The sequence below is a fragment of the Notolepis coatsorum genome (genome assembly GCF_963971535.1).
Source record: "Notolepis coatsorum genome assembly, chromosome: 8".
NCBI classification, from domain to species: Eukaryota; Metazoa; Chordata; class Actinopteri; order Aulopiformes; family Paralepididae; genus Notolepis; species Notolepis coatsorum.
In genome coordinates, this window is record NC_140172.1 from 68,898,179 (window position 1) to 68,925,079 (window position 26,901).

Sequence of the window (26,901 nt, forward strand, 5' to 3'; positions counted from 1 at the left end):
CGCGCTGTGCGTTGAAATATGATGTATTATGATGGAAGCCGGGCGCGTTTTCAAGCGGTCTATATCATCTAAGCAAGCAGCATCTATACTTTCCGTAGCCGCATTTCTCGGAGACGCTCTCTGATTGGCCGACGTCAGTTTCTACACTGTAGCCACTCTTCGAAGTTGGTTAAGGTTAGAGTTTGTCTTAGAGCGTGACGGCAAGTTCTTTCGACGGTTAAGCTTAGGCACTCTTTCAAAGTTGGTTAAGGTTAGAGTTTGTCTTAGAGCAGGGCGATAGAACGCCAGGTAGTTTGCAGGCTGTTCGACGCGGAAATGGGCAAAGACAGTAAGAAACAGCTCATCACAGTATTGTTGTGTTGTGCTAACAATAAGCTATTTGGACAGTGGATATACATCAACAGTCTGGGACTGTGGGACAGTGGACATATACACTTTATCAAGCCCTCCTGGACCACGTTTCAACTAAACAGTGAGTTAATGCGGTCTCTCTCTCTCTCTCTCCGCTCTCTCTCTCTCTCTCTCTCGCTCTCTCTCTCTCTCTCTCGCTCTCTCTCTCTCTCTCTCGCTCTCTCTCTCTCTCGGTCTCTCAACACAGTGTGTTATTGTTGTTGTTAATTTCGCAGCGGGTGACGCATAATGGATGAATGAATGAATGGTAACTTGTTTAAAATGACAAGATATATATATATATATGTGTTCATTATTGCATTGATCATACGTGTACTAGTGTAGTATGAATGAACTCGAGTCAGCTGTCCTGTCCACTTGGTCAGCTGTCCGCTTGCCCCCCCCCCCCCCCCCCCCCCCCCATGCGCCCACCCAAATGTAGTTCACACCGGCCGCCACTGCTAGGAATACATAATCGTAGAAATATGGAAACTGTTACAATAGAGAATTTTAATACAAGACTTAAATTCAAGACTATATTCGCAAATATAAATGTTGATCTGTCAAGGTTGTTATGTTTGTTGTTGTCAATAAATAAATCCTAAATCCTAAATCCGCACACACATAATAATAATGGTTTCATAATAAAGACGACTTTGCACTGTTAAACAGTAATCCAGAACAATTTTATTGCACTGTAAAAACTGTGATTTTATAGTATGTCTGCACTTTACTGTATGTGCTCATTTCATCATTCATGTCTTTTCTATTCTACTAAAACTGAATCAAACCATAAACAAGGCGGCCTGTTGGGATGTTAGATCATAATGTGAAAAACTGTGATTTTATATGTCTGCTCATTTTACCCTTGCTATTATTTGACTTATTTTTACTTCTATCTCTACGCCCCACTATCCGCTGGGTGCATACTCTGACCTTTATCATGTTTTCTAACAAATTACAGAAGCCTATTGGAACGTGAGGTTCTGATATGATTTGATTAATATATCTGCATTATTTTATCCCACTTTATGCTTTGCTCTTGCTGCTTGTTTTACACTTAGTCATGTCTTATTTCTACTGATGTAAATCACTTTGAACTGCAATCCCCTGTATGAAATGTGCTATACAAATAAAGTTATTATTATTATTATTATTATTATTATTATTATTATTATTATTATTATTATTATTATTATTATTATTATTATTATTATTATTATTATTATTATTATTATTATTATTATTATTATTATTGTTATTATTATTATTGTTATTATTATTATTATTATTATTATTATTATTATTATTATTATTATTATTATTATTATTATTATTATTATTATTATTATTATTATTATTATTATTATTATTATTATTATTATTATTATTATTATTATTATTATTATTATTATTATTATTATTATTATTATTATTATTATTATTATTATTATTACTATAATATGAGAGCTAGCTTCTGTCATGACAAATTTCCATCTGCTCTGGCTTGTATCAACTTGCAGCAGCTGAGCATCCTGGCCACCCCTCCAAGCAGCCACGCAACAGCCTAGCTACACCACCACAGGCAGCATGGCAGCCCAGGGCCCCGCACTCTGAAATGGAGATGGGGAGATGGCTGCCTTGTCACCCTGGAGGACCGGTGCCACATGGACAGAGCTGTTCCAAGGCCTAGTCTCCTGGAAAGGAGACTGCTTTTGTTCCAGTTTAGGGACTCTTTTGTCTGTTGTTTTTAGTTGATTAAAGGGGACATGCGTTGCTATTCCTAGCACTATTTGGGCAACTTTACACAATTCCTGTGAGTCTATTGAAGACATCTGTACGTTTTTTTTCAAAAAAAATGCATTGGTTTATATTTCTAATCAAGTACTCAAAACCATCATTTTTCAGTCTCAAGATTTCAGGCTGTTATGGCCTGGCTCCGCCCATAAGCACTTTGAGTGACAGTCAGTCCACACAGTCTGCGACTGGTAGACAGAGAGAGATAGGGAGAGAGAGAGAGAGGGGGGGGGGTGGGAGAGAGAGAGTTAGAGAGAGAGAGAGAGAGAGAGAGGGAGAGAGAGAGAGAGAGAGAGAGAGAGAGAGAGAGAGAGAGAGAGAGAGAGAGAGAGAGAGAGAGAGAGAGAGAAAAAGACAGGCCGTTATTGATAAGGCCCCCTCTCTCCCTCCCTCCCTCTCTCTTCCTCTCTATTTCTCTCTCCCTCCAGAGTGCATGCAGAGGTGGGTTTCTCTGCCGCAGTATGAGGAAGTGGTTTCCACTCGCTGTGTAGTCAGTCTGTAGATTGTGGGCGGGCATTAGCTACAACCACAGAGCCAATCACATCACTGTCTGCTACCCAGAGCCTGAGTAACGTCACTCAGGCCTTCAAATCAGGATGGCCTAATTTACTGGAGCAGGAAATTATCTGAGCTGAATCAGAGCAATCCGCCAATATGGTATTTAGACACTAAAACACATTGATACTAACTCCTATTACTATAATACAATGCTAGAGACTGAAAAATGACATTTATAATGCATGTCACCTTTAAGGTATGGTAACCCTACAGAGTCCAGGCATTTTATTGTGTTGGGTATGGCAACTCTGTGTCAGAGGCCAGGCGTTTTATTGTGTGCGAGTCCACTATTTTACTTATTGCATATTGCGTATTATATGTTACGCAATAAAGTAATCAATGTGCATAGGTTAAATCTAACATCCCTACACACACACGCACGCAGGCAGGCAGGCAGGCAGGCAGGCAGGCAGGCAGGCAGGCAGGCAGGCAGGCAGGCAGGCAGGCAGGCAGGCAGGCAGGCAGGCAGGCACACAAGAGGGAGAGAGAGCTTCTGTCATGACAAGTTTCCATCTGCTCTGGCTTGTACCATCTTGCCTCTTCAGTGAACTCACCCCGTTCCCCGTACCTGGATAACTGAGTTAGCCGGATAACTTTCGGTCAAGCCTGACTTAAGCCAGACCTTCCCATTCCCCGAAGCTCGATTGTCTAAATCACCATGACAACAGATCAAAAAGTTTGAGCCTGGTCGGGAGCAGGGTTAACTTCAGTTAGCCGGATGAACCATGGCCACGCCCCGGCAAAGAAGCTCGTTTCCTGAAATGATTCTCACAGTCTAGGATCTGCATTATACCATTCTGAATTACGTTGTTGTGCTCCATTCTTCCAGAGGGGGCTTTTGAAATGTAAAATAGACCCAAAATGCTGATACTAAATTCACTTTGTCCTAAATAATGCACGTTATATATACCGTGGCGCTCGCTAGGTGCGATGTACACATTATGTGGTTATTTTAACAACGCGCAGCATTGCAAATGTGAATCCCGCGGGGATATCCTTAATGATTGAAACATATCGCTCGTTTGGCTCTGATTCCTTTCATATTCTCCGCTGTGGATGAGGAGCGAGGAAGGAGAGGAGCGCCTGGATTTTGTTTCATTCAAGCATAAATTGAAGTGTCTATGCGTGGATTGTGGATTTTGTGTGATATTGTAACTGGGATTAAAATGTCTGATGAGATGCGCTGTTTGACGGATTTGAGAAATTGAATGAGCCGTTGACGTCACATTAATGCATTTGAGAATAAAGAGATAAAACTTCATTCAAAAGAAAAAATATTCTAAACACGGGTCTCTCGTACATTTAAGCATTACATCACACGCAGGAGTGGTTTGTGACCAATAAACCATGCCTAGGGGTGGTTGTTAGGCCCGAGGCGCAGCCGAGGGTCGTTAGACCCCCCTAGGCATGGTTTATTGGTCACAAATCACGACTGCACGTGGTGTAAAGCTTTTATACAACTGCCAGATTCATCCAACCTTATTTCTATACAATAAACACACATTAATCGAAGATTTATTGAAAAAACCATCCGCCAGAAAAAGTAGTTCCCACAACTCCATGTGGAAGCAGCTTGAAGTGCATCCAACCAAACTAACACATCCAACTGTGTATTATTGGAATGATTGAGAGAAGTTGCCTCATGTGGAAGCAGCTTGAAGTGCATCCAACCAACTAACACATCCAACTGTGTATTATTGGAATGATTGATTGAAAATTTTATTACCAGATGCAGAATGGGTACAATACAGTACGGCTCAATACACACAATTGTTAAGGGAATGCATAGGAAAAAACGTTTTCTTCGCCCTATTTTTTTATTTATTTCTTTTAGCCTAAACTTAACCAGTTGGAAACCAGGGGTACAGTAATAAAATTAGCAATCAACCAATCAATCAATTCAATAGACCATGCTCACTTAAAACAGCGCTGCTTCTCTCTCAGTCTGACTCCCCCGCTGTTGCAGACAGGAGTGTGTGTGTGTGTGTGTGCGTGTGTGTGTGTGTGTGTGTGTGTCACAGTGTGTGTGTGCGTGTGTGTGTGTATGTGTGTGTGTGTGTGTGTGTGTGTGTGTGTGTGTGTGTATGTGTGTGTGTGTGTTTGTGGGTACGCCAGCGTCGGACAGTGAGAGAGAACGCTGCAGTCAGTAGCAAGAAGGAAGTAGAAATTTAAATCAATCAATTAATCTATCAATCAAACCGCGATTTTTCTTTTGTTCTAGATTGCCTCAAGACCCATCAATTACATCATCCAACATTGTTTAAAGGGCTAACACATTCCCCTTGACAGAATCGCTTCATATTTAGTCGTTTAGTCGCCATTAACATATCCATTTGTAAATATTATTGGCCACCTTCTTGTGATCCGGCGGAGTGATGTGATGTGGGTCGGTTGTGGGCGGGTCCTGGGCCAGCAGCGTGGATTGTTGCCAATAAAGACGTGTAAAATGACTGTTTCAGCCAATCAGAATCGAGAAATTTGCATGCCGTTGTATAATAATGGATAAACAATGAATCTATTCCGTCTGGCACAGTGGTGCAGCGGTAGTGCTCAATCCTGGCAACCTGGCGACTGGTGTTCGAAACCCCGCGTTTCCAATATAATTTTTTGGAATATAATATTAATGATTATACGCAAAAGTAGCCTAGTTTTTTTTTTTTTTTTTTTAAACTTTGGCCATTCCCCTGTCTCTTTTATGTGTTTATCACATTTATACTGGTCAAGGATGACCGACAGAAACAGGCTGAAAGGGTTCAGATGGGGGGGAAGACACTCTGGGAAAGGCACGGCTGCAGTCGGGATTCGAACTCGCTAAGCCCCAGATCCGTGACGAGCACGGTTGTCCACGGCGCTGAAATAGCGCTCGCGGTACGTGGTGAGCTACTGGAGCTCCCCTAAAAGTAGCCTAGTTTTAAGTTAAAATATTATAAATCTACATGCATTGAGGATGTCATTCTTTATATAGCTCTCAACGTGCACCAAATTGAATTATTCATACATTGCAAAAAGAAGGAAAAGACTAGGATTCGAACCCCGGTCGTCTGCGTGAAAGTCAAAAGGACAAACCGTCACACCACAGTGCAGATTAAAAAAAAATCCACCATACATCAATCAATGGATAAGAGAGCCGTATCCTTATTCTGAAACAGTTGAACTAATTATTTTCGTTAGCAAGATCTCATTTGATTATTCAATGCATAAACCTACTGCCAGCAGGAACGTTTAAAGAAATATAATCTGATTGATTGGGGTAATGAGGGATTTAAAATTAGCCTATAGATTATGCATTTAACTTGTCGGCAAGGCTATTGAGCCGCCTGCAATCTGTAAAACAATCAATCAATCAATGCCGTTAGAAGATCAGGATTTCTGCGATCTACACCTGCTGTCTTTTCAACTGAAGCGGCCGCGCGCACTTATCCAGAGTCTCATGTCTGGTTCGAGTTAACGAGACTGAATCAGCGTTCCAGGAACAGGAAAATCCCGGCTTCAAACATCGGGTTAACTGAATCTGGATAATGGGACTCTTGATCGACTTAGTTGAACCAGGTACGGGGAATAGGGCCCAGGTCTGTTGTTTATACCATCTCTGCCTGTGTCCCTGTGTCGAAGAACCCTGTAGACAGACACAAGGTGGCCTGTAGGCTCCACTGCCACAAACTCACTAGTCAGCTCTCAGTTCACGTGTATATGCTTATGTTACTGCCTTCCCCAGGGGATCATTCATTTAAAAAGTATGAGCAAAATGTCCCGTGGAATGGTAAGCCTGACAAGATTAAAAGAACATATTTATATAATGACTATAAATATGCCTAGGCATCAAATTGTTCAATTTAAAGGCACTTCCTTTTACATAAAAAAAAACATCTCTTATCCTAAATGTATTTCAGCAAAGCTATTGATGTCTGTACACCCTGTATTTAGAAAAAAGGCGTTATCCATATCTCCAGATAAATCCTTTCCTATTCTCGTTGCCATGGTAACGAGAATAGGAAAGGATTTATCTGGAGATATGGATAACGCCCTTTTTCTAAATACAGGGTGTACAGACATCAATAGCTTTGCTGAATATATATATATATAAACGTTTTTGTACATTACATCGATAATTCCACACATTGTGAACATTCAGGGAGAAACTGTGATTCAAGTTACTCACTCATAATTGTTTTTACCCCTTGTTGTTAGTGAATTTAGAACAATGTATGTGAAAATGAAATGGCTCGCTGTCCTTACGTACGTAAGAGACACAACATGCATGAAGAAAAGGAAAATAAATGGGAAGATTTGATCGGAATCATAATAAATGATCGGCTCTGCCAATAACTACACAATCACACGTAGGATCAGCCACGGCGGACACGGTGGCGGTCAGGGTGAACCCATAATATCCCATAATAACCTCGACACGTTGTTGGGGATATAATTACACTGACAATATGGTGATGGTACAATAGGGCATACAGGGTTTGAGCAGGACAATGAGAGTGTAACGATGAATATTTTATAACTATGATGTCTTAATTTATATAAGAAAATAATATTTTTGCTGTCCGAAATTATGATAATTAGGAGATGATTTCTAAAGTTCAATATGATCGTTTATTGAAGGGGTAGGCAATTAAGTTTGGCCGAGGGCCACATTTTTTCCAAGCCATTGTATGGGGGGCCGGAAACAAAAACAATATTTAATATATTGATAGTGAAAACATTTTAACTCTGTGACAGACCACCTTATAGCTAAGACATACATTTGTGGCAGAGGCAGAGAATGGACAAAATAAAAGAGCTGCATAGGTGGCATAATAAACTGTAAACGACATACACATTTGCACTGAACATTATACCTTTGTCTTTTGCCATTTTATTATAAAACCAGAGACAAGCGCCTCTCTTATCGGTCTATCTTACATTACGCGCAACCGCTGCGTCTATCTGACGGAGAAGCATGCAGCTGCAGAGCGGCGCTGCGGCGCTCTCCGGACCGGCGCTCTCAGGACCGGCGCTCTCAGGACCGGCGCTCTGAGGACCGGCGCTCTGACGGCCCTGCTGTGAGGCGTGATTTTTTTCACGAAGACCTAACCCTAACCATAACTCTAAGCATAACCCACTTCGAAAGAGGGCCAAAGCATAACCACTTCGAAATAGTTTGTACAGTCCTCTGGCCTGTTTGTAGCGCACAGTGCAATACAGCGCACAGTGCAATACTCCAATTCAGCCATTGGGTGGGTGGTGCGCTAGGGCGGGCCATACTTTTTTTTTTTTGGAAAATCAATCGAGTGGGGTGTCTAAAATATGTGTTTTTTTGTGGGGAATTCAAATATGGGATTATTTTTCTAATCGGATAACTCCTACCTACATTGTTTTGGATTTCAAAATGGCCGATTTGACCATTTTTCACCCCTTGGCCATACATGGATGCCAACATGAATCTGAAGGAAATCCTAACATGCAAGGTGTCTAAATGATGTGTTTCTTAATGGGGAATTCAAATATGAGTTCATTTTTGGGATAGGATAACTCTAACCTACATCATTTTGGATTTCAAAATGGTCGATTTTACCATTTTCACCCCTTGGCCATAATTGGAAAAATTATGATGAGATTCCAAACATCGCCCTTGCTAGTGTAAGGTATGGCATAGGTCTAAGGCCAACTGCAGCTATAGCAACTGCAGCTCTGATTGATGCAGGACTCATCTTAGAAGATGACACAAGTAAAGTGATTGATAAGAACAAGGTTAAGAGAGCACAAGAAAAGTTGATGCAAGAGCTGGGGGAAGAGTTTGAGGAGAAGTGCAGGGAGGAGGGGGGGATCTCCTGTATCCTCTTTGATGGCCGGATTGACATGACCAATGTGATGATGGAAGCTGAGGGCAGTGACCAATCTTTTCCTGCAAAGATCAAGGAAGAACACTATATGTTGCTAGTGAGCCTGGCAGCAACTATCTGTTCCACTTTACACCAGAGAAAGCAACTAAAGAGGAGTCCCATGCAGAGAAGATTGCTAAGGTCCTGTTTGCCTGGCTGAAAGAGAGAGGTTCTGATAAGACCTTGTGGGCCATTGGAGGAGACTCGACCAATGTCAACACTGGAGTAAAGGCAGGTGTAATGCGGAAGCTGGAGCTGCACCTGGGGAGAAAGCTGGTCTGGTTGGTGTGCAACCTGCACACTGGTGAACTTCCACTGCGCCGTCTCATTGTTGAAGTTGATGGGGCTACTCTGTCAGACAACAAATTGTCTGGGCCAATAGGACAGCTCCTTGATTCTGTTACAGACTTGGAGATCAATCCTAACTTCACCAGGATCTTTCTTGGCCCTCCGCTGATCAAGCTGCCTGAGAAGATCATTCAAGATCTCTCAACTGATCAACACTATGGCTATAAGCTGGTCTGTGCAATCAGGGATGGAGTGCTTTCTGCAAGGCTGGCTCTGCTGGAGATTGGACCGGTAAACCACAGCCGCTGGCTCACCACAGCAAACAGACTCCTCAGGCTCTGGGTGTCAAAGCATCAACTTAAAAGAAAGAACCTGAATAATCTACAATGCATTGTGGAATTCATCATTGGAGTGTATTATCCATGTTGGTTCAACATGAAGGTCAAGCACTCCTGGATCAAAGGGCCTAGGCACATCCTGTTTCAGCTGGACTGCCTCAAGTCTCAGAGGAAGGAGGTGCTGGATGTTGTGATGCCAACTGTGAGAAGATCTGCTTGGTATGCCCACAGTGAAGCCATCCTCCAAACACTGCTGTGCTCTGAGGATCAAAAAGAGAGAATTGAGGGGGTGGAGAGAATCCTGGCCATCAGGGGAGAGGGGGATCCAGACAGAGACTCCTGTGTCAGGATCAGAAGAACACCTCACATCAATAGTGACGCTTCCAGCATTGGTGGCTTAATCAGCTGGTCAGAAGATTTGTCAGAGCCACCTCTCACCTGCTCCCTAAGCACCTCCGAGGTGAAGAACTTAATCAACACCCCCATGGAGGTTCTCGACTGGCCTTGCCACACACAAAGCATCGAGAGGGTTGTTAAAATGGTGACTGAGGCCTCTGCTAAGTACTTTTCACAAGAAAAAAGGGATGGAGGGATCAGGGCTCAGGAGACCAGCAGGAGGCTGATGTCCAAGAATGAATCCAAGCAGGACTTGTGCAATCTGATCAAATTTAAGAAGATAGAGGATTGATGGAGGCCCATGGATTTTCTCAATACATTGAGACGTTTGTTAAAATGGTTACAGAGGTTTCTGCTGAGTAGTTCTGGAAAGAGCTCACCTATTTATGGCTGACGTTGACTTTAAGTTTGTGTTTGTAGGTTGGTGGCTAAAGCAGTACAGTAGGAGATCTTGCCATCCAATAATGAGTCCAATCAAGATATTGGAACCTGGCAAAGTTCAAGAAGTCAGGAGATCGAGATTTAGCACTTAGGTGTTTGTGTGCATTACAAATACAATTTATTATTGTTAGTATTATTATTATTGATCTTTGGAGTTGTATCCAGTTATATACAGTTCACTTGTTAATAAATTTGATGGCTTTGTCATTATAAATGATTTCCCATATATTTTTTATCTTTGCAAATTTGTAATACAATACCAATGGGTTCCAATGGTAAAATCAGCCATTTTGAAATTCAAAATTATGCAGGTTATATTTATCCTATCCCAAAAATTACCTCATATTTGAATTCCCCATTAAGAAACACACCATTTAGACACCTTGCATGTTAGGATTTCCTTCAGATTCATGTTGGCATCCATGTATGGCCAAGGGGTGAAAAATGGTAAAATCGGCCATTTTGAAATCCAAAATGATGTAGGTTAGAGTTATCCTATGCCAAAAATGAACTCATATTTGAATTCCCCATTAAGAAACACATCATTTAGACACCTTGCATGTTAGGATTTCCTTCAGATTCATGTTGGCATCCATGTATGGCCAAGGGGTGAAAAATGGTCAAATCGGCCATTTTGAAATCCAAAACAATGTAGGTAGGAGTTATCCGATTAGAAAAATAATCCCCACTCCATTGAATTTCCAAAAAAAAAAAAAGTATGGCCCGCCCTGGTGCGCGGTCCTGAGAGTGCCGCTCGTGCTCGCCGGCGCCGGCCCTGGGAGCGCCGCTCGTGCTCGCCGGTCCTGAGAGCACCGCTCTGCGGCTCTGCAGCTATATACTATTGATCTGATGGCCCTTTCTGTGGAGCGCACTGGACTATTGAGAAGCAATAGGAATTTTCCATTGGTTCTCCCAGTCCACGTGACCATTTCTAGCATTTCCATTGGCTATAGTGACAGACATAGATATATGATAAATGGATAGATACAGCAGATTAGATGCAGTCCAGAGAAAACAACCAATCTAGATATTTCAAGATTCTATGCTTTACATCCGCGCATTCTCGGAGAGATGCACTACATGAGATGACAATCGATTCCGATACAATAAAGCAAGTCTTTATCACAAACAAATCCAAAGATATTTAATGTTTTACAAAACATGTCTAGTGTTGTGCCCGGCTTTAAAAGCCAAATTGTATTTTTATTTAGTTAATAAATGTCTTGTTGTAATTCCTTAATATACCTAATGTAGCACATCTTCTTAAAGCGGATTCAGCTTTTTTTGCTCTGATTTGACTTCAGTTTAATTGCATTGTTACTGTTCACATGTGTGGTGCCGTCACAGTCATATATAAGTAAAGATAAAGTTTGAATGACTTACTGAACTGGTGTTTTAATTTCACACCACACTGTTTGTTTGTTATTTCAGCACCAGGCGCTGTCCACCAACTTTTTTCATGTTGAGCAAGCGCTACATTGCACCTCGCTGCCTACCTGTTATTCACTCTCAACATGGATAAAACAAAGTATAATAAGCATTCTTTAGGTGGTGGTAGTTTCTCTATTTGGACATTATAGCTAACATATAGCTTAGCCTAGTTGGTCTGATATATATAAAAAAAAAAATTATTATTATTATTTTTCTAAATAATCTTAAGGGCCAGATATTATTGCTGGCGGGCCAATTTCGGCCTGCGGGCCGCCTATTGCTGTTATTGTATGGATCCATAGACCTGTTAACTGTATACGTCAGACTCAGTGTGCGCGCATCACAGGGGCAGAAAATTGCGTAATCCTGGTCAGAACAACGGGGCAGACTACAATATATTTGTTAGCCATGCTAGCGATCTAAACAATCAATCCATGCCAAAGCTAGATATGTAAAAGGTGAAAGACTCACATGCACAGCCATGCTGATTTGGCTAAATGACATCCAGCAGTTTTCGTTTGAAACAACTTTTAGTCAGGGGAGTGTCGTGGTTTCTCCATAGAGCCCCGTTGTACTTCTTTTAGCGCAGCAGCTCGCGCAGGTAGTCAGCAACTTAGTCATGTGACTCAGTTGGTATTGCTGATTGGCTCGAACGCGGTATGGTTGTAAACAGCGAACAGGTCTATACAAAAATACCAAAACAAAAGATAGATAACTGTCAAAAGTTCTATCGAGATCAAATCTAGTAAGCTTAAAGGAAGAGTCATTTAGCTATGCATAACTTTCCTTGACATTTGAGATGATCGCAGGGTGCCAGATGTTCCTCATGATAACAATCAACTACGTTGGTCCACTCTTAACCTAGGCCTGGCTAGTGCATCAGCTGGGAACTTGCATACCTTTTAACCTTTCTGTGAGAGAAGGCTGTTCACTATTTAACATCACAGACTGAGTATGTATATAGAGAAATAAACGAAATGCATGAAAAAGACATGAAACACAATGTATGAATGATTATGGATATAATATAGAAAACATATAAATATGATATGGTCAGATGTGTAGAATTCACCTATTAACAAAGATTTTTAGGCTTTCCTTTGTGTCCTGGTGCAGAACAGCAGAGTGATAATGAGCGAGAACATCTTTGGGGCCATGCAGGCTGTTACTCGCTGCTTAATGGACTTTGTTAATGGCCTCCTAGCCACATCTGGTCAGATCCACTGAGGCTGCATGTGAGAGCAGACCAGGGTTATTATCAGGGATGTTACCGATCAAGCTTTTTTTGCTCCTGATCCTGATCCGAGTCATTTAATATTGAGTATCTGCCGATACAGAGTCCTGATGCGATATTTGTATTTTGCTAGATAATACAGCTGCACACTTCCAAGACCATGCAAGATATTAAAACTTGGCTTAACGTGATCACTGCAGGTACTGTAGGCATAGCCTGAAACTCTGGAGTACTGTCATGTTATTTGCTGATGGGATGACCATTCCTAATCATAAGGATAGCAGCTACAACTACTGTACGTGAACAAAACTAGTCATGTTCGGCTCAACATTAACAGGGACCGTTCTGCTTCCAGTTGAAGCCCACTTGGTCATCTGTTGTGACTTTTCAAGCTTGTAACGTCTCCCCCCATTTGGCTTCATCATCTCATAAGAAACCACATGGATTACTGGTGGACAATCTCCTCGTATAACAGGCGATAATGCATGCATGCACATACATAACTTAATGCACACACTAGGCCTGTCCCAGACTAAGGATTTGTATAGTGGATTTTGATTGGCCAAAATTTGCCGATCCCCTGAATGAATTATATAATTTGTTTTTATTAATAAAAAAAAAAATTATCATTCTGTAAATCACTGCCACCCCTGCTCCACGCTACTCTAACATCAACAGGCTTGTTCGCCTTGAGAGACTGTTCTTTCCTCCGAAAAAAGTCCGGATCCTTCCCAACGGTTTCTGGGTGCTTAGACGCCTGATGTCTCTTCAGCTTGCTGGGCTTCAGGCTCGAGTTTGCTAACTTTTCTCCACAAATCACACACTCAGGTCGTTTGTCTGGTCCCTCAGTGAAGCCCATGGTGATGTAATTTTCGCGATTGCTGTAGGTCCTAACTTTTTTTGCAGATGAGCTGCCGTCATCTCCTTTTCGTTTGTCACACATTTTCGCCTCTGGCGAGCCGAGAAAGTTAACTAGCGTGCTAGGCTAGCTACAGAAAGTGATACAGTCAACTGATTCGCGTTTTAGCGGCTACCCGGTAGCCTACTGTTAACGTTCAAAAATCATGTCTAGATGTTTATTTATTTATCTTTATGTTTTATTGTAGTGGAGAGACTATTCATGCTTCTGATGATACAAATATGCTAATTAAATATTTCTCTGAAAAAAAAAAAAAAAAAAAAAAAAAAAAAGGACCTCAAATCATCTGTGGTCTGGCGGACCCCCTGCGCCCCCCTGGCGGACCCCAGGGGGTCCGCGGACCCCAGGTTGGGAATCACTGCCTTAGAGGATGAACCCTATTGATTTTGGTGAACCCATGACCTTTCCTCTAGTCTAGCACAACCATCAGATCAAGGTTTCAATTAGTTTATCTCCTGTTTTCCGTTAGTCATAGAGTCATGAAACTGGTATCCAGATTTGTGTCTACTCATGCACAACAACTCTGCTATAAGGACCTATTAAGTCCACCATATTGGAATTTCCACCAGCTTGAAGTATTGGAAAAACACTTGGTTCCCCTTTTCTCCCTAGCCTTTTAAATTTTTTTTTAACAAACTTGGATCTGGAGAGTAACGTCTTCAAATGTGTCATTGAGATAATCGATAGGCCAAATTATAACGCATGGTAAACAGGGAATTATTTGTTACTTGTGAGACCACCAAACTTGACAAATATATTTGCCTTACAATAGCAAATTACAAATACAATAGCCTGTGAAGTTCTGAGTCACCTTGCCTCATGGTGGCACTATTCTCATTAAATGTAAAACATGAACTACTTCTCAACAGCTCAGATTAGGGGCATGGTCAAAAAGTTTGGGTCATTCAGATATACCTGTGGTTGGTCATGTGGGACCACAGTAACTCAGCAGGTAGAGTGGCCGTCTGGTAATCTGAAGATTCCTGGTTCGATTCTGGCTCCTCCTGGCTGTGTGTTGAAGTGTCCTTGAGCAAGACACTTAACCCCCTAACTGCTCCCAATGAACAGGTTGGCACCTTGCCTCTGCCATCGGTGTGTGAATGTGAGGCATAACTTGAAAAGCACTTTGGATAAAAGCACTATATGAATGCCATTTATGTATAGTTGAGTGAATTTGTTACTGATACAGTAGGTGATCAGTAATCTGTCATAGATTATGGTATTTTGAAAGCAGCCATTCCAACCCTGGGATTGGGTTCACTCTCAAATCTCTCGACTGGCAGAACTCAATCACACAATTTCACAGTTTATGAGTGGTACACTTAGCTGACCCACTCTGGACACACACACACACACACACACACACACACACACACACACACACACACACACACACACACACACACACACACACACACACACACACACACACACACACACACACACACACACACACACACACACACACACACACACACACACACACACACACACACACACACACACACACACCAAATCATGCATGCACACATACCCACACATCTCTAGTAATATCACTATGACCAAAGAGGACATAAAATATAAATTCTTCACACACACAAAAAACAGACCTCTGGACTTTAAATAAAAAAGTGGACTTACCATTTTATTATTGATTTCATGAAAATGAATTTCACAGACTTTCTCTACGATGTCCTCATCCTCAAAAGTTATGAAACCAAATCCTATGCAGAGAGACACAGAGAAAGGAAGGTAGAGAGGAGAGAGAGAGAGATATGGAGAGAGACAGTGAGTGGAGAGAGACAGTGAGAGGGAGGAAGACAGAGAGACAGAGAGAGAGGAAGAGAGAGATACAGAGAAAGGGAGAGGAAGAGAGAGACAGATAGAGAGAGGGAGGCAGAGAGAGACAGAGAGAGAGAGAGGGAGGGAGAGAGAGGGAGGCAGAGAGAGAGAGAGAGAGAGAGAGAGAGAGAGAGAGAGAGAGAGAGAGAGAGAGAGAGAGAGAGAGAGAGAGAGAGAGAGAGAGAGAGAGAGAGAGAGAGAGAGAAAGAGCGAGACACAGAGAGAAAGGAAGAGAACAGAAGAGAAAAGGAGCAAGTTAGTGAGGATATTTTTTTTCTTTTGTAAGGAAAGAAAGAAAAGCACCATGTGTGTGAGAGCTCCACCCAGAGACTCTCCGCAGCGCAGCAGGTTGGTCTGGGCAAGGAGAGGGAACAGAATAACGAGACGGACATTGTCTTCTTTAAATCAGGAAAATTATGTTATCTTCCACATTATGAAGACCACTGGAGGACCTGGTCCACAAAGGGATGATAGAGAGACAGCACAAAGCCCATTTAATGATATTCATGGAGAGGGAGGCCTGGTGTTTGAATTTCATTAAGTGTATTTCTGTATTGTCTTCATTGAAACTTCACTGTACGATAAGCCCTCGCTTTTATGTTAATGCAGGGCAAAGGATGAGCGTGTCATAGACTGAGGGATTTTATTTCATTTTGTAAGATAAACGCTTTAAAAGCTTCCTTTAGCACAAAGAAGACGGAGATGTTACATGCTGTCAGACCTTTGAGAAGGAGAATAGCGCTCTCCTGTGTGTTCATAGTCCAACGGTGATACACACAGTAATCTGGCTTCTGTGTGGCTCAGGTTGAAAGGGAAACTGATATCCTATTGCTTTTCTCTGAAGAAGGAAGACCCACAGATGAAACACAGACGGGTGGATAAAGCAGCAAGTAAAGGAGATGAGTTCCCTTTCAATTAGAGCTGGTCAATGACATCACACCTCACAGCCACTGCCGTCACACCGTTTGACGCGTCTATGCCTCCTACAACGCTGTTCGGTTTCCGGGTTCCTCTGATTGCCCGCTGACCTATGCTATTACGCCCCCCCTTTACACTCTCGCGCTGTGAAGCGCCAGCGGGGCGATGCAGTGGTTTCTCCCCGGCTTCCGTGCGCCACGCTGCCGCCGGCTTGACTCGGTCCAGCTCCAGCAGCAGCGGCCGTCTTCCGCCTGCGGTATCCTCCCTCCGAGGCGGCTCGTTCTTATTATTATCTCCCATTGTTCAGGTCGACATGGTCGCACAAACACCCGTTGGAGGAGTAGTGGGGGAGAAGAAGAGGAATATTTTTAAATAGCAAGAATTATCGACTGGCAACTCAACTCTGTGCTCGTCATACCTGCAGCTGCTGGTACTGTATGGAGAGAGAGGCACACAACAACAGACAGACAGCTCAGTGATTGAAACCGGCTGTCTGTCTGTTGTTGTGTGCCTCTCTCTCCATACAGTACCAGCAGCTGCAGCTGCACCCTGATGTAAACAGGGGGACCGTCACCCTGATGTAAACAAGACAAACGTCTTTCTCTGGTCTGCATCCCCTTAACAATTGTGTGTATTGAGCCGTACTGTATTGTACCCATTCTGCAATCTGTTAAATAAAGTTTTCATTCATTCATTCATTCATTCACGAGCACAGAGTTGCCAGTCGATAATTCTTGCTATTTAAAAATATTCCTCTTCTTCTCCCCCACCACTACCCCTCCAACGGGTGTTTGTGCGACCATGTCGACCTGAACAATGGGGGATAATAATAAGAACGAGCTGCCTCGGAGGGAGGATACCGCAGGCGGCGGAAGGCGGCCGCTGCTGCTGGAGCTGGACAGAGTCAAGCCGGCGGCAGCGCGGCGCACGGAAGCCGGGGAGAAACCACTGCATCGCCCCGCTGGCGCTTCACAGCGCGAGAGTGTAAAGGGGGGCGTAATAGCATAGGTCAGCGGCCAATCAGAGAAACCCGGAAACCGAACAGCGTTGTAGAAGGCATAGACGCCGTCCGGACACATCTTCCTCCTGTCATGCACCTCCAAGCCTCCAGGCTTCCCATCCCCTGTACCCCTTTGTTTCCCCCCCCCCTCTCTCTCTCTCTCTCTCTCTCTCTCTCTCTCTCTCTCTCTCTCTCTCTCTCTCTCTCTCTCTCTCTCTCTCTCTCTCTCTCTCTCTCTCTCTCTCTATCTCTCTCTCTCTCTCTCTCTCTCTCTCAGATCAGATCAGATCAATCGTTAAAGGAACACAGCAACTTTTTGGGAAATTAGCTTATTTGCCATCTACCCTGGAGTCAGACAAGCAGATACATACCCTTTTCTTCTCTGTGCATGCATTAGGCTTAGGGAACAGCTGCACCGTTAGCCTAGCTTTGCGTCATTCACTGGAAATAGGTGTGCCAGTGTAGCCTAGTTCCCTAGTCACGAAATACAACTCCAAAACTTTCCAGTAAACATGTTGTGACCTGTGTATTTACCACGTAAAAAAGAAAATAATAATAATTAGACATTTTCGTTTTCTAAGCAGATATATACTCTGAATTTTTTTTGGCCAAACCACTGCTGCCTGGGTGCAGTGATTTCATCACATCAAAAGCCCTGTTGTTTTTTGAAAAACGGGGAATTGAAAGTGTATCTCTCCGTCGCCCACAGGCTTGAAATATCTAGATTGGTAATTTTATTAATTAATTACAAATACTTATATACTTGAAAAAGACCGGAAGGGTCGACACGTTGTATCTGCTGCTATTATTGGTCACAATTAAAAACACCTTGGAGCATCAAAAGTGAGTTGCGAGCCCCGCTTTGTTTTATGTACTACTGTTTCTACAGTTTGGCTCAGCACCAAGGAACGGAGGAATCTGCGTTATTTATTTTTTATGACAGTGATGATGACAACCATTGTGAAGGATTTGATTAAGCTATGGTTTGAAGTGGTCCGACAACTATATAATTTATTGTGCAGCTTGAATGAAAATCACCTGTTGATGATTCATGTGTGTAACTATGCTATTTGGATAAGATACAGAGAGGGACATTGATAGAAGCCCACAACAGAAAAGGAGGGAGATAGGCCCTACTGGTCCAAATATGAAGAAAACACCTAAATGTATGTATTTTCACATTGTCTGCTAAAATACGCCCGGAACAATATTCAAATAAATAGCTGTCACCACATTTCACATTTCAAAACACCTAAATATACATTTCCATGTTGAAAAAACAATAATCCCCTGGTAAACTATGGTGTTATTCAACATAATACAAGGTCTACAAAGGCTTACAAATACTTCCTGTATGGGCCCCTCATTATGTCCTGGAGATGACAGACTGTCTACAGCATCTCACATTCATATTTCACAACATTTTCCTTTGTCTTATAGCTCCGAAATGAAAAAAGGAAAGCTTCCCTCTCCTTGGTCAACATGAATTAAATGTCAAAACAGTCTTGTTTTCAGGAACCCAACCCCATAATCACGGACCGACCACTCATTTGACAAGATCCTATCAGACAGAGATATCAATTCTCACTCAGACATCCTGATATTGGATTGTGAGAGCAGCAAACCTGAAAGGAAATCATTTAGATTGTGGCAGATGAGCATTGTGCATGTGCGTCTTGGCTGTGGGCTCTCAGCACAAAGTGGAGGTTTGTTGGTGAGAGCTGGAACACAGGAACACACACAGTTTGTTTTCTACCTCATTCCATCCTCCAATGAGACTCGAGGAGCACTTCTGACAACCAACCAATCAGACACCAGGAGCCATTTGTCACATAGATGTGTTGGAAGAGGGAATGGACGTCTCTGGGAGTGATGGGGGCAGTTGGAGAGAGAAAGAAATAAGTCACCTGAACACGCTGTATCCACCCAGCTCACTGATTATCTATAACAGAAACTCCTAGACCCTAATCAGTCACTCCACAGAGATGGCCCTCATAGCAGTCACAGAAGCTCTTCATGTAGCAAGAGTGAAAAGCCCCTCCGCTGACCTTATTCCATCAACCATCAGATCCTCCTGGGAGTTTTCAGCTCTGCACTGGCATGGCTGTCATCCTACCTTGACTACTGCTCCTAGCAAGTATCATGGAGAGCTACCCTGTCTGCCCCCGCACCCTACAGACGGGTGTCCCCCAGGGCTGGGCCCTTTGAACCCTCCTCTTCTCTCTCTACATCAAATTTCTGGTCAACATTATCAGGTATCATGCCTTCTCATATCACTGCTATGCCGATGACACTCAACTCTTCCTCTCCTTTCCTCCCTCTGATATCCAAGTATCTGAGCGGATCTCGGCCTGCCTGTCTGACATTTCCACCTGGATGACGACCAACCACCTCAAACTGAACCTAAGCAGAATGGAGTTACTTCACCTGCCAGCCAAATCCTCCCCGCTGACCGACCTTTCCATCACAGTGGAGAATGTAGCCGTGGCTTCATCCCGACCACCAAAAACCTAGGTGTAGTCCTTGACGACTTCTCCGCTCACATTGCCTCAACAACCAGAACCTGCAGATCCTTCCTGAGCACCATCAGAAGGATCCTTCCTGACAAAAGAAGCCACCCAACTCCTCCTGCAATCAACAGTCATGTCTCGCCTCGACTACTGCAATGCACTGCTAGCTCGGTTATTGACTACCGCCACCAAGCCACTTCAACTCATACAGAATCATTTAACAGAGAGGATAATAAAGAAAGAGAGAGATGAACAGATAAAGATAGAGAAGGACAGAGATGAACAGAGGGGGATAGAGAAGGAGAGAGATGAACAGAGGAGGATAGAGAAGGAGAGAGAGATGAACAGAGAGGAGGATATATAAGGAGAGAGATGAACAGAGGAGGATAAAGAAAGAGAGAGATGAACAGAGGAGGATAGAGAAGGAGAGAGATGAACAGAGAGGAGGATAGAGAAGGAGAGGGATGAAGAGAGGAGGATAAAGAAAGAGAGAGATGAACAGAGGATGATAGAGAAGGAGAGATGAACAGAGAGGGGGATAGAGAAGGAGAGAGAGATGAACAGAGAGGAGGATAGAGAAGGAGAGAGATATGAACAGAGAGGAGAAGGAGAGAGACGAACAGAGGGGGATAAAGAAAGAGAGAGATGAACAAAGGAGGATAGAGAAGGAGAGAGAGATGGACAGAGATGAGTAGGACTGTACCGAATAGTTCGAAGTTTCGAAGATTCATTCATAACGTTGACATTCAAATTCTAAATCAACATTCGAATGCTGCATAGGGATGTCCGATATTATCGGCCGATATTGGCATTAAAATGTGATATCGGAAAATATATCGGTTTAAATATATATATATTTTTTAATAAAAATATTAAAAAAAAATTACATTTCTATAACCTTTATTTACCCAGGCAAGCAAGTAAGAACAAATTCAGATTTTATTTATTGTCAAAAGTATGCATAATGTTGTGTTAATTCCACAACAAGAGATATGTAATGTTAATTACCTGAAATTATTCAGTTTTTTGGGGGGGAAACCCTGCATATATCGGAATTGGTTGATATCGGTTGATATCGGTATCGGAAATTAAGAGTTGGACAATATCGGTATAGGTAAAAAAGCCAATATCGAGCATCCCTAATATGATTATGTATTTCTGATACAATTTCTATTAATGCATTGAAGTTATACTTTTTTTTTATTCTGAAAGAAAAAGATTGAGTCCAATGAAGTCAGTCTTGCTGACGGAACGCTTGTTGATTGCCTGTCTACGCCTAGCAGCTGACGGTAGTTTCTCATATCAGGGCAGTCCGTGTTTCTAAATATTGTGGAAAGTGATTGTACATACGACGATGGATTGGCGCTACCGTTTTGAAATGCGGAGGACAAGAAGGGAGCTGTGCGCAGACCTCTTCTGAAGAGCACCGCTGTGCCAACACCTCTTCTCAGTATACAGATAACCCAAGAGCAGGTAACGTTGACAATGTAGTTGCATGAGTATCTGGCTATACACAGTGTACATTTGTTCCCGTTAAGTCCACATCTCTCACTAACACTTGTCATGTCTTAATCAAACTAATTGCACTGGTGGACGGACACATAAACCAAAACTAGCTCATTCACAGGGTTTCGAGCATTTTACGACTCATTGAACGTTGGGTTGTGAGTGGTGCAGTCTGTTAAGGAGCTGACGTTCTGGGGGCTTGCGCATGTCCGTTTCCGCATCTTGCACGTCAACAACAACAGCTTTATTCAAATTGAGGATTGTGTTTGAGGATATGTTTATTTTTTTTATGTTGACGTCATAAAATATGACAACAGACATTCGAAGCTTCATTCGAAAACTTGAATAGAAGCTTTGAATGTAAAAATAATTACATTCGGTACAGCCCTAGAGATGAGGATAAAGAAAGAGAGAGATGAACAGACGAGGATAGAGAAGGAGAGAGAGATGAACAGAGAGGAGGATAGAGAAGGAGATAGATGAACAGATGAGGATAGAGAAGGAGAGAGATGAACAGAGAAGAGGATAGAGAAGGAGAGAGAGAGAGGAACAGAGAAGATGATAGAGAAGGAGAGAGAGATGAACAGATGAGGATAGAGAAGGAGAGAGATAAACAGAGAAGAGGATAGAGAAGGAGAGAGAGAGAGGAACAGAGATGAGTGGGGAGGGGGGTGATGCGGCCAAGCTCTCAAGCCACAGGACATGTTGGTAAGTTTTATATCAGATTTATCACATATCCTCCTCACAACAAAACGATAGGATTCAGGTGAAAAACAGGTGAAAAACAGGTATAATGACAATATGTTGAATACAATAAACAGCACTTTGTGTAAAATGGACCGTTTGAACTTCATCAACAAAGTCAATTGATGCAATTTCAATAAATGAAAGAAAGATGAATCCAAAATAAAGAATACAGCCTGCAGTACAGCATACTACTGGGCTATAAGGTAATATATACTGATGACACACTGCTCCACTCTCATCACATCACAGTGGATATCTGACTCTATAAGAGTCTAAAGTTTCAAACATACTCAAATGCTGTGTACAAGGTAACAGGTATATCTCCTGGCCAGCGGTGAAATCGGCAGTGTTTCAGATTCTTGTCATCAACCCAACCCTTCACACGACGTGGCTCCATGAGATTATGAGAGCGCCTCAATCAATAGACAAGGAGAGAGGTGTCAACGCCCTCACTCTGAAAAAAACTTTCCCCCAGCTTAGACAATAGCCTTTAATTGCAACACATGGATTTCCGATGGAAGGGCTAGTAACGGGTCTTATGTGTGGCTGATGGCTGAGGCGTCTTGTCTGGCTGAGCACTAGCTCACACTGATTAAACAGGACAAGGCTCAACCTCACCCATTTCAGTCAGAGCTTAGGGTCGACTGCTTGCAGCGTCGAAGCAGTTAGGGGTTCAGTGTCTTGCTCGAGCCGGTGACAGTGGCTCAGGAGGTAGAGCAGTCATCTGGTAATCCGGAGGTTCCCAGTTTGATTCCCGCTGCTCCCGGGCAGCATGTCGAAGTGTCCTTGAGCAAGACACTTAACCCCTACAGGGCTGTACAGTGCGATGATATCGTCGCAAATTGCCCCTTTAATTGGCCGTTGCGATTGGTAAATATTATCTGGGGGCGGGCTTGCGAGTAGTGCTTTCAAGCCTTGGATTCGCATTTCACTCCTAAATTATCCAAGGCGTGTGTTGACGCAATGACGTCACTCACGCGAGCTGAGCAGTGAGCACTCAGCAGGTATGATCAGCGAGCTGCGGCGTCTGCTCCTCCTCCAGCGCTCTCGCACCCGTGGCTGTTGTAAACAATGGGACCTCTGTGAGCCTGCCAGCCGGCTAGCTACTGATAGCTATCAACAAATGCTCCAGTAAGTCTAGTAGTGCATGATAGCTTGCGTTAGCTTACTGTTCAAAACGAAACGTCCCATTAAACTAAATAGTTCAGATAGCTCCGTCCTGATATCAATGTCTTATAACACTGAGTCGATGCGTATTCGAGCTGAGGGCACGCTGAATATAGTCAATAGGGACCAGCTGCAGCGCCGGAGAATCCTGGCCGTAGCTGGAGGCTACAGTATAGGGCCCAGCTGCAGCTCCGGAGAATCCTGGCCGTAGCTGGCGGCTACTCAGTACACACAGACAGTGGAGCTGGTTGCATATAGCGAGCATTTAGACTTGTTGCGTGGTGGCGATGTCTCGCAGATAATACAACTACAAGTATGATTATATAATATATATATTTTATTAAAAAAAAATTATATAAAATAATTTTTTTTCTTTTTTTTTAAAATAAAAAACAATCGATATAAATAATGGTAAAATTGTTATTTAAAAATGTGCCCCTAAAAAATATTTTTTGCCCCTAAATTTCTCATTTAGGGGCAAGTGTGCCCCTAGTGAAAAAGCTTAGTGTACAGCCCTGCCCTAACTGCTCCCGATGAGCAGGTTGGCACCTTGCATGGTTGCCTCCGCCATCAGTGTGTGAATTTGTGAGTGAATGGGTACAAATGTGAGGACATTTTTTGATAAAAGCGCTTTATAAATGCACAATTCTTTTTATTTAATTTTTTTTCAAGAACCTAGACTGAGGTGGGTATTACATGTAGCTCCCGTTCCACCCTAAGACACACCTGGTTGAACTTCATCCCAGGCTTTCAGACCCTTGGCCACTGTGCTGGGCAGGCTGGGACTGGCCATCGGGAGCACCGGGAGTGTTCCCGGTGGCCTGGCCTGCAGTAGCCCCAGTCTTCCTGAGATTATATATATAGTTCCCAGCCTGAATCATGTTCCCAGTCCGGCCCTGGTGCTCAAGCCTTTCCAAACAGCCAGGGCCAAACACTGTAAACCCTGTTGCTTGTCACGTACTGTAAGACAGCAGATGTTGGTCAAATAGCAGACACCTGTTGAACCCTCCATGAAGCCAGACCCTCAAAAGAGACCATTGCTGCTATAACTAGAACTCTAATCAAACTTTTTTTTTTAAGGAATCAAAATCAAGGTCAAATGTAATTTTAGGCCAACTGTACACACCAGGATAACAAGGATACACACCTTGATATCTTAGTAATATTGCTAAGATAGTGATACATCAGTGAAAACACAGTGATATGTGTGTAGTGATTAGATTCCAGGCTAGATCTCATAAGCTGAAGTCCCTGGGCTTTTGGCCCACAGTGGAAAGTGGGGGGGGTGTATTGTATGCTGCAGATATCAGTGTGTACCTTCCAGTGTGTATACTGAGTCTCTCTGTATCTTTAAATGACTCTCCCGCTGTCTCTCCAAGCTGTTGCTTACGATTTCACCTCTGAACATGAATGAAGAGGCCGCAGGGGGAATATAAAGATCTCTCTCTCTCTCTCTCTCTCTCTCTCTCTCTCTCTCTCTCTCTCTGTCTCTGTCTCTGTCTCTGTCTCTGTCTCTGTCTCTCTCTATCTCTCTCTCTCTCTCTCTCTCTCTCTCTCTCTCTCTCTCTCTCTCTCTCTCTCTCTCTCTCTCTCTCTCTCTCTCTCTCTCTCTCTCTTTCTCTCTCTCTGGCACCAGTGGACATTTTCTGTCTTATTTACCTCCTCACAAACCAGCAGAGATACCTGGTGAGCTCCTGGGAGTGAGAGACGGTCATGTCAGATGAATGAGAGGGGATGGTACAATTGATCAGAGCGGCAGACAACACCCAGCCTACACAGTACATTTCCAGAGAGCTGCTGTGTAGCAGCTCCATTTGAATGAGCGGCTTACAGAATAATCACTAGCGACTTACTGTAACCGGTTTCTGATGTCATCACAGAAGAATTCACCTTGTCAAGTGAACCATCATTTAGCTTAGAAGATACTTGTTTGTATATTAGACCAGGTGGGGGGGTGGGACACATTGTAGCCCAAACGGGCCGTGTCTTACTTTAAAAGAAACCTGGGAAATGGAGGATCATCCAGGCACTCCACTTTAACAATGAGACAGAGGAAGGACATCAATGAAAAAAAGCCTTTATTTGAATGGCTACCACATTAAAATTGCCAACATCTTTCGACCCATACATAGGTCTTCGTCAGGGAAAAGTGGAGTGCCTGGATCATCCTCCTTCTCCCTTTTTTATTTACAATGTTTTATTGATTTTCAGTTCCCCCCCCCCAACAAAAATCGAATCCTGAATTTCCCCAAGGGGATCAATAAAGGAATCTCTTATGAATACAAATGACATTGGATCTCATTCTCGAACAGACAAATGTCTTCGTAACTCGACTTGTGTGCATTCTCAAATGGCTTCTTTTCGTAGATTCGTCGAGAAATCATTGGTGATTGTGTTCACTTCGATTCTACAGACATCCTCGGAATTAAATAATTATCATAATAATAAATACGACTAGATCTGGATGTATTGGTGTGCACCTGTGTTCTAAAAGGCTTCATTTAGGAGAAATCCTTGGTGATTGTGTTTGCGGATTTAAATAATTATAATAATAATAAATACAACAATATTTGTATCATTAAAATCACGTTTTATAGTCAAGGCATTGTGAGCATTACATGAACACTGCAAAGGACAGTGAATAAATAAATAAGAACTAAACCCAATCGCGTGGATATAGCTAGTGTGGGGGGGGGGGGGGGGGGCACTGGGCGAATATAGGGTTGGACGACATAGTTGAATAGATTGTATTAATATTCCATATACCATTTTGTTTTATATTGTTATTATTTATTGTTGGTTTTATTAATTTCTTACATTGATTAGTGCACACATCGTAAGGGTTTGATTCTTATTTATTTATTCACTTCATTTGCAGTGTTTGTGTAGTGCTCACGATGCCTCGTTGAGTCATGACTATAATTGTAAAACGTAATTGTTAATGATACAAATATTGTCATATTTACCGTATTATTATTATAATTATTTAATTCCAAGGATGTCTCTAGAATGGACATGAACGAAATCACCATGATTTCTCCCAAATGAAGCCTTTAACCAGTTTAATCACCTGTCCATTGTATATTACTATTGCACTTTACTGTTACATTTGCACTCTGGTTAGATGCCAAACGTATTTTCATTGTATTGTACTTGTGCTGTATGATGAGAATACATTTCAATCTAATCTAATCTAATTTTGATCAGTCGCAAATTGCTTTCACGCTACCTGTTGAATATTTCCCCCATAAGGGTCAACACAAACCAGACGCAATGGTTAGCCTCTCCTTATAAACAACGATCTCAAACAACGATGAGAAGGCCTACCGGGAGGAGGTTGATGTCCTGGCACTCTGGTGCCGGGATAACAGCCTACTCCTGAACATTGGTAAAACCAAGGAGCTGATAGTGGATTTTAGGATAATACTGCAGGGGACACACACGCCACTGTGGATAAATGGGACTATCATGGACGGGGTGAGCAGCTTTAAGTACCAGGGAGTCCACATCGTGGAGGACCTGACATGGTCTACATGTAGCGTGATCCAA

The 26,901-nt window shown here is 42.7% G+C and overlaps 1 protein-coding gene across 1 annotated transcript in view; it reads right to left on the minus strand.

The window, feature by feature from the left end:
• LOC311232952 (RNA-binding protein Musashi homolog 2-like) overlaps window positions 1-26,901 on the minus strand; it is a gene marked incomplete at its 3' end in the record, with an annotated part of 999,121 nt that overhangs the window by 177,987 nt on the left and 794,233 nt on the right. Inside the window, 1 exon segment of the mRNA XM_084319791.1 lies at window positions 15,304-15,386. Coding sequence (XP_084175917.1) covers window positions 15,304-15,386 — 83 coding nt within the window.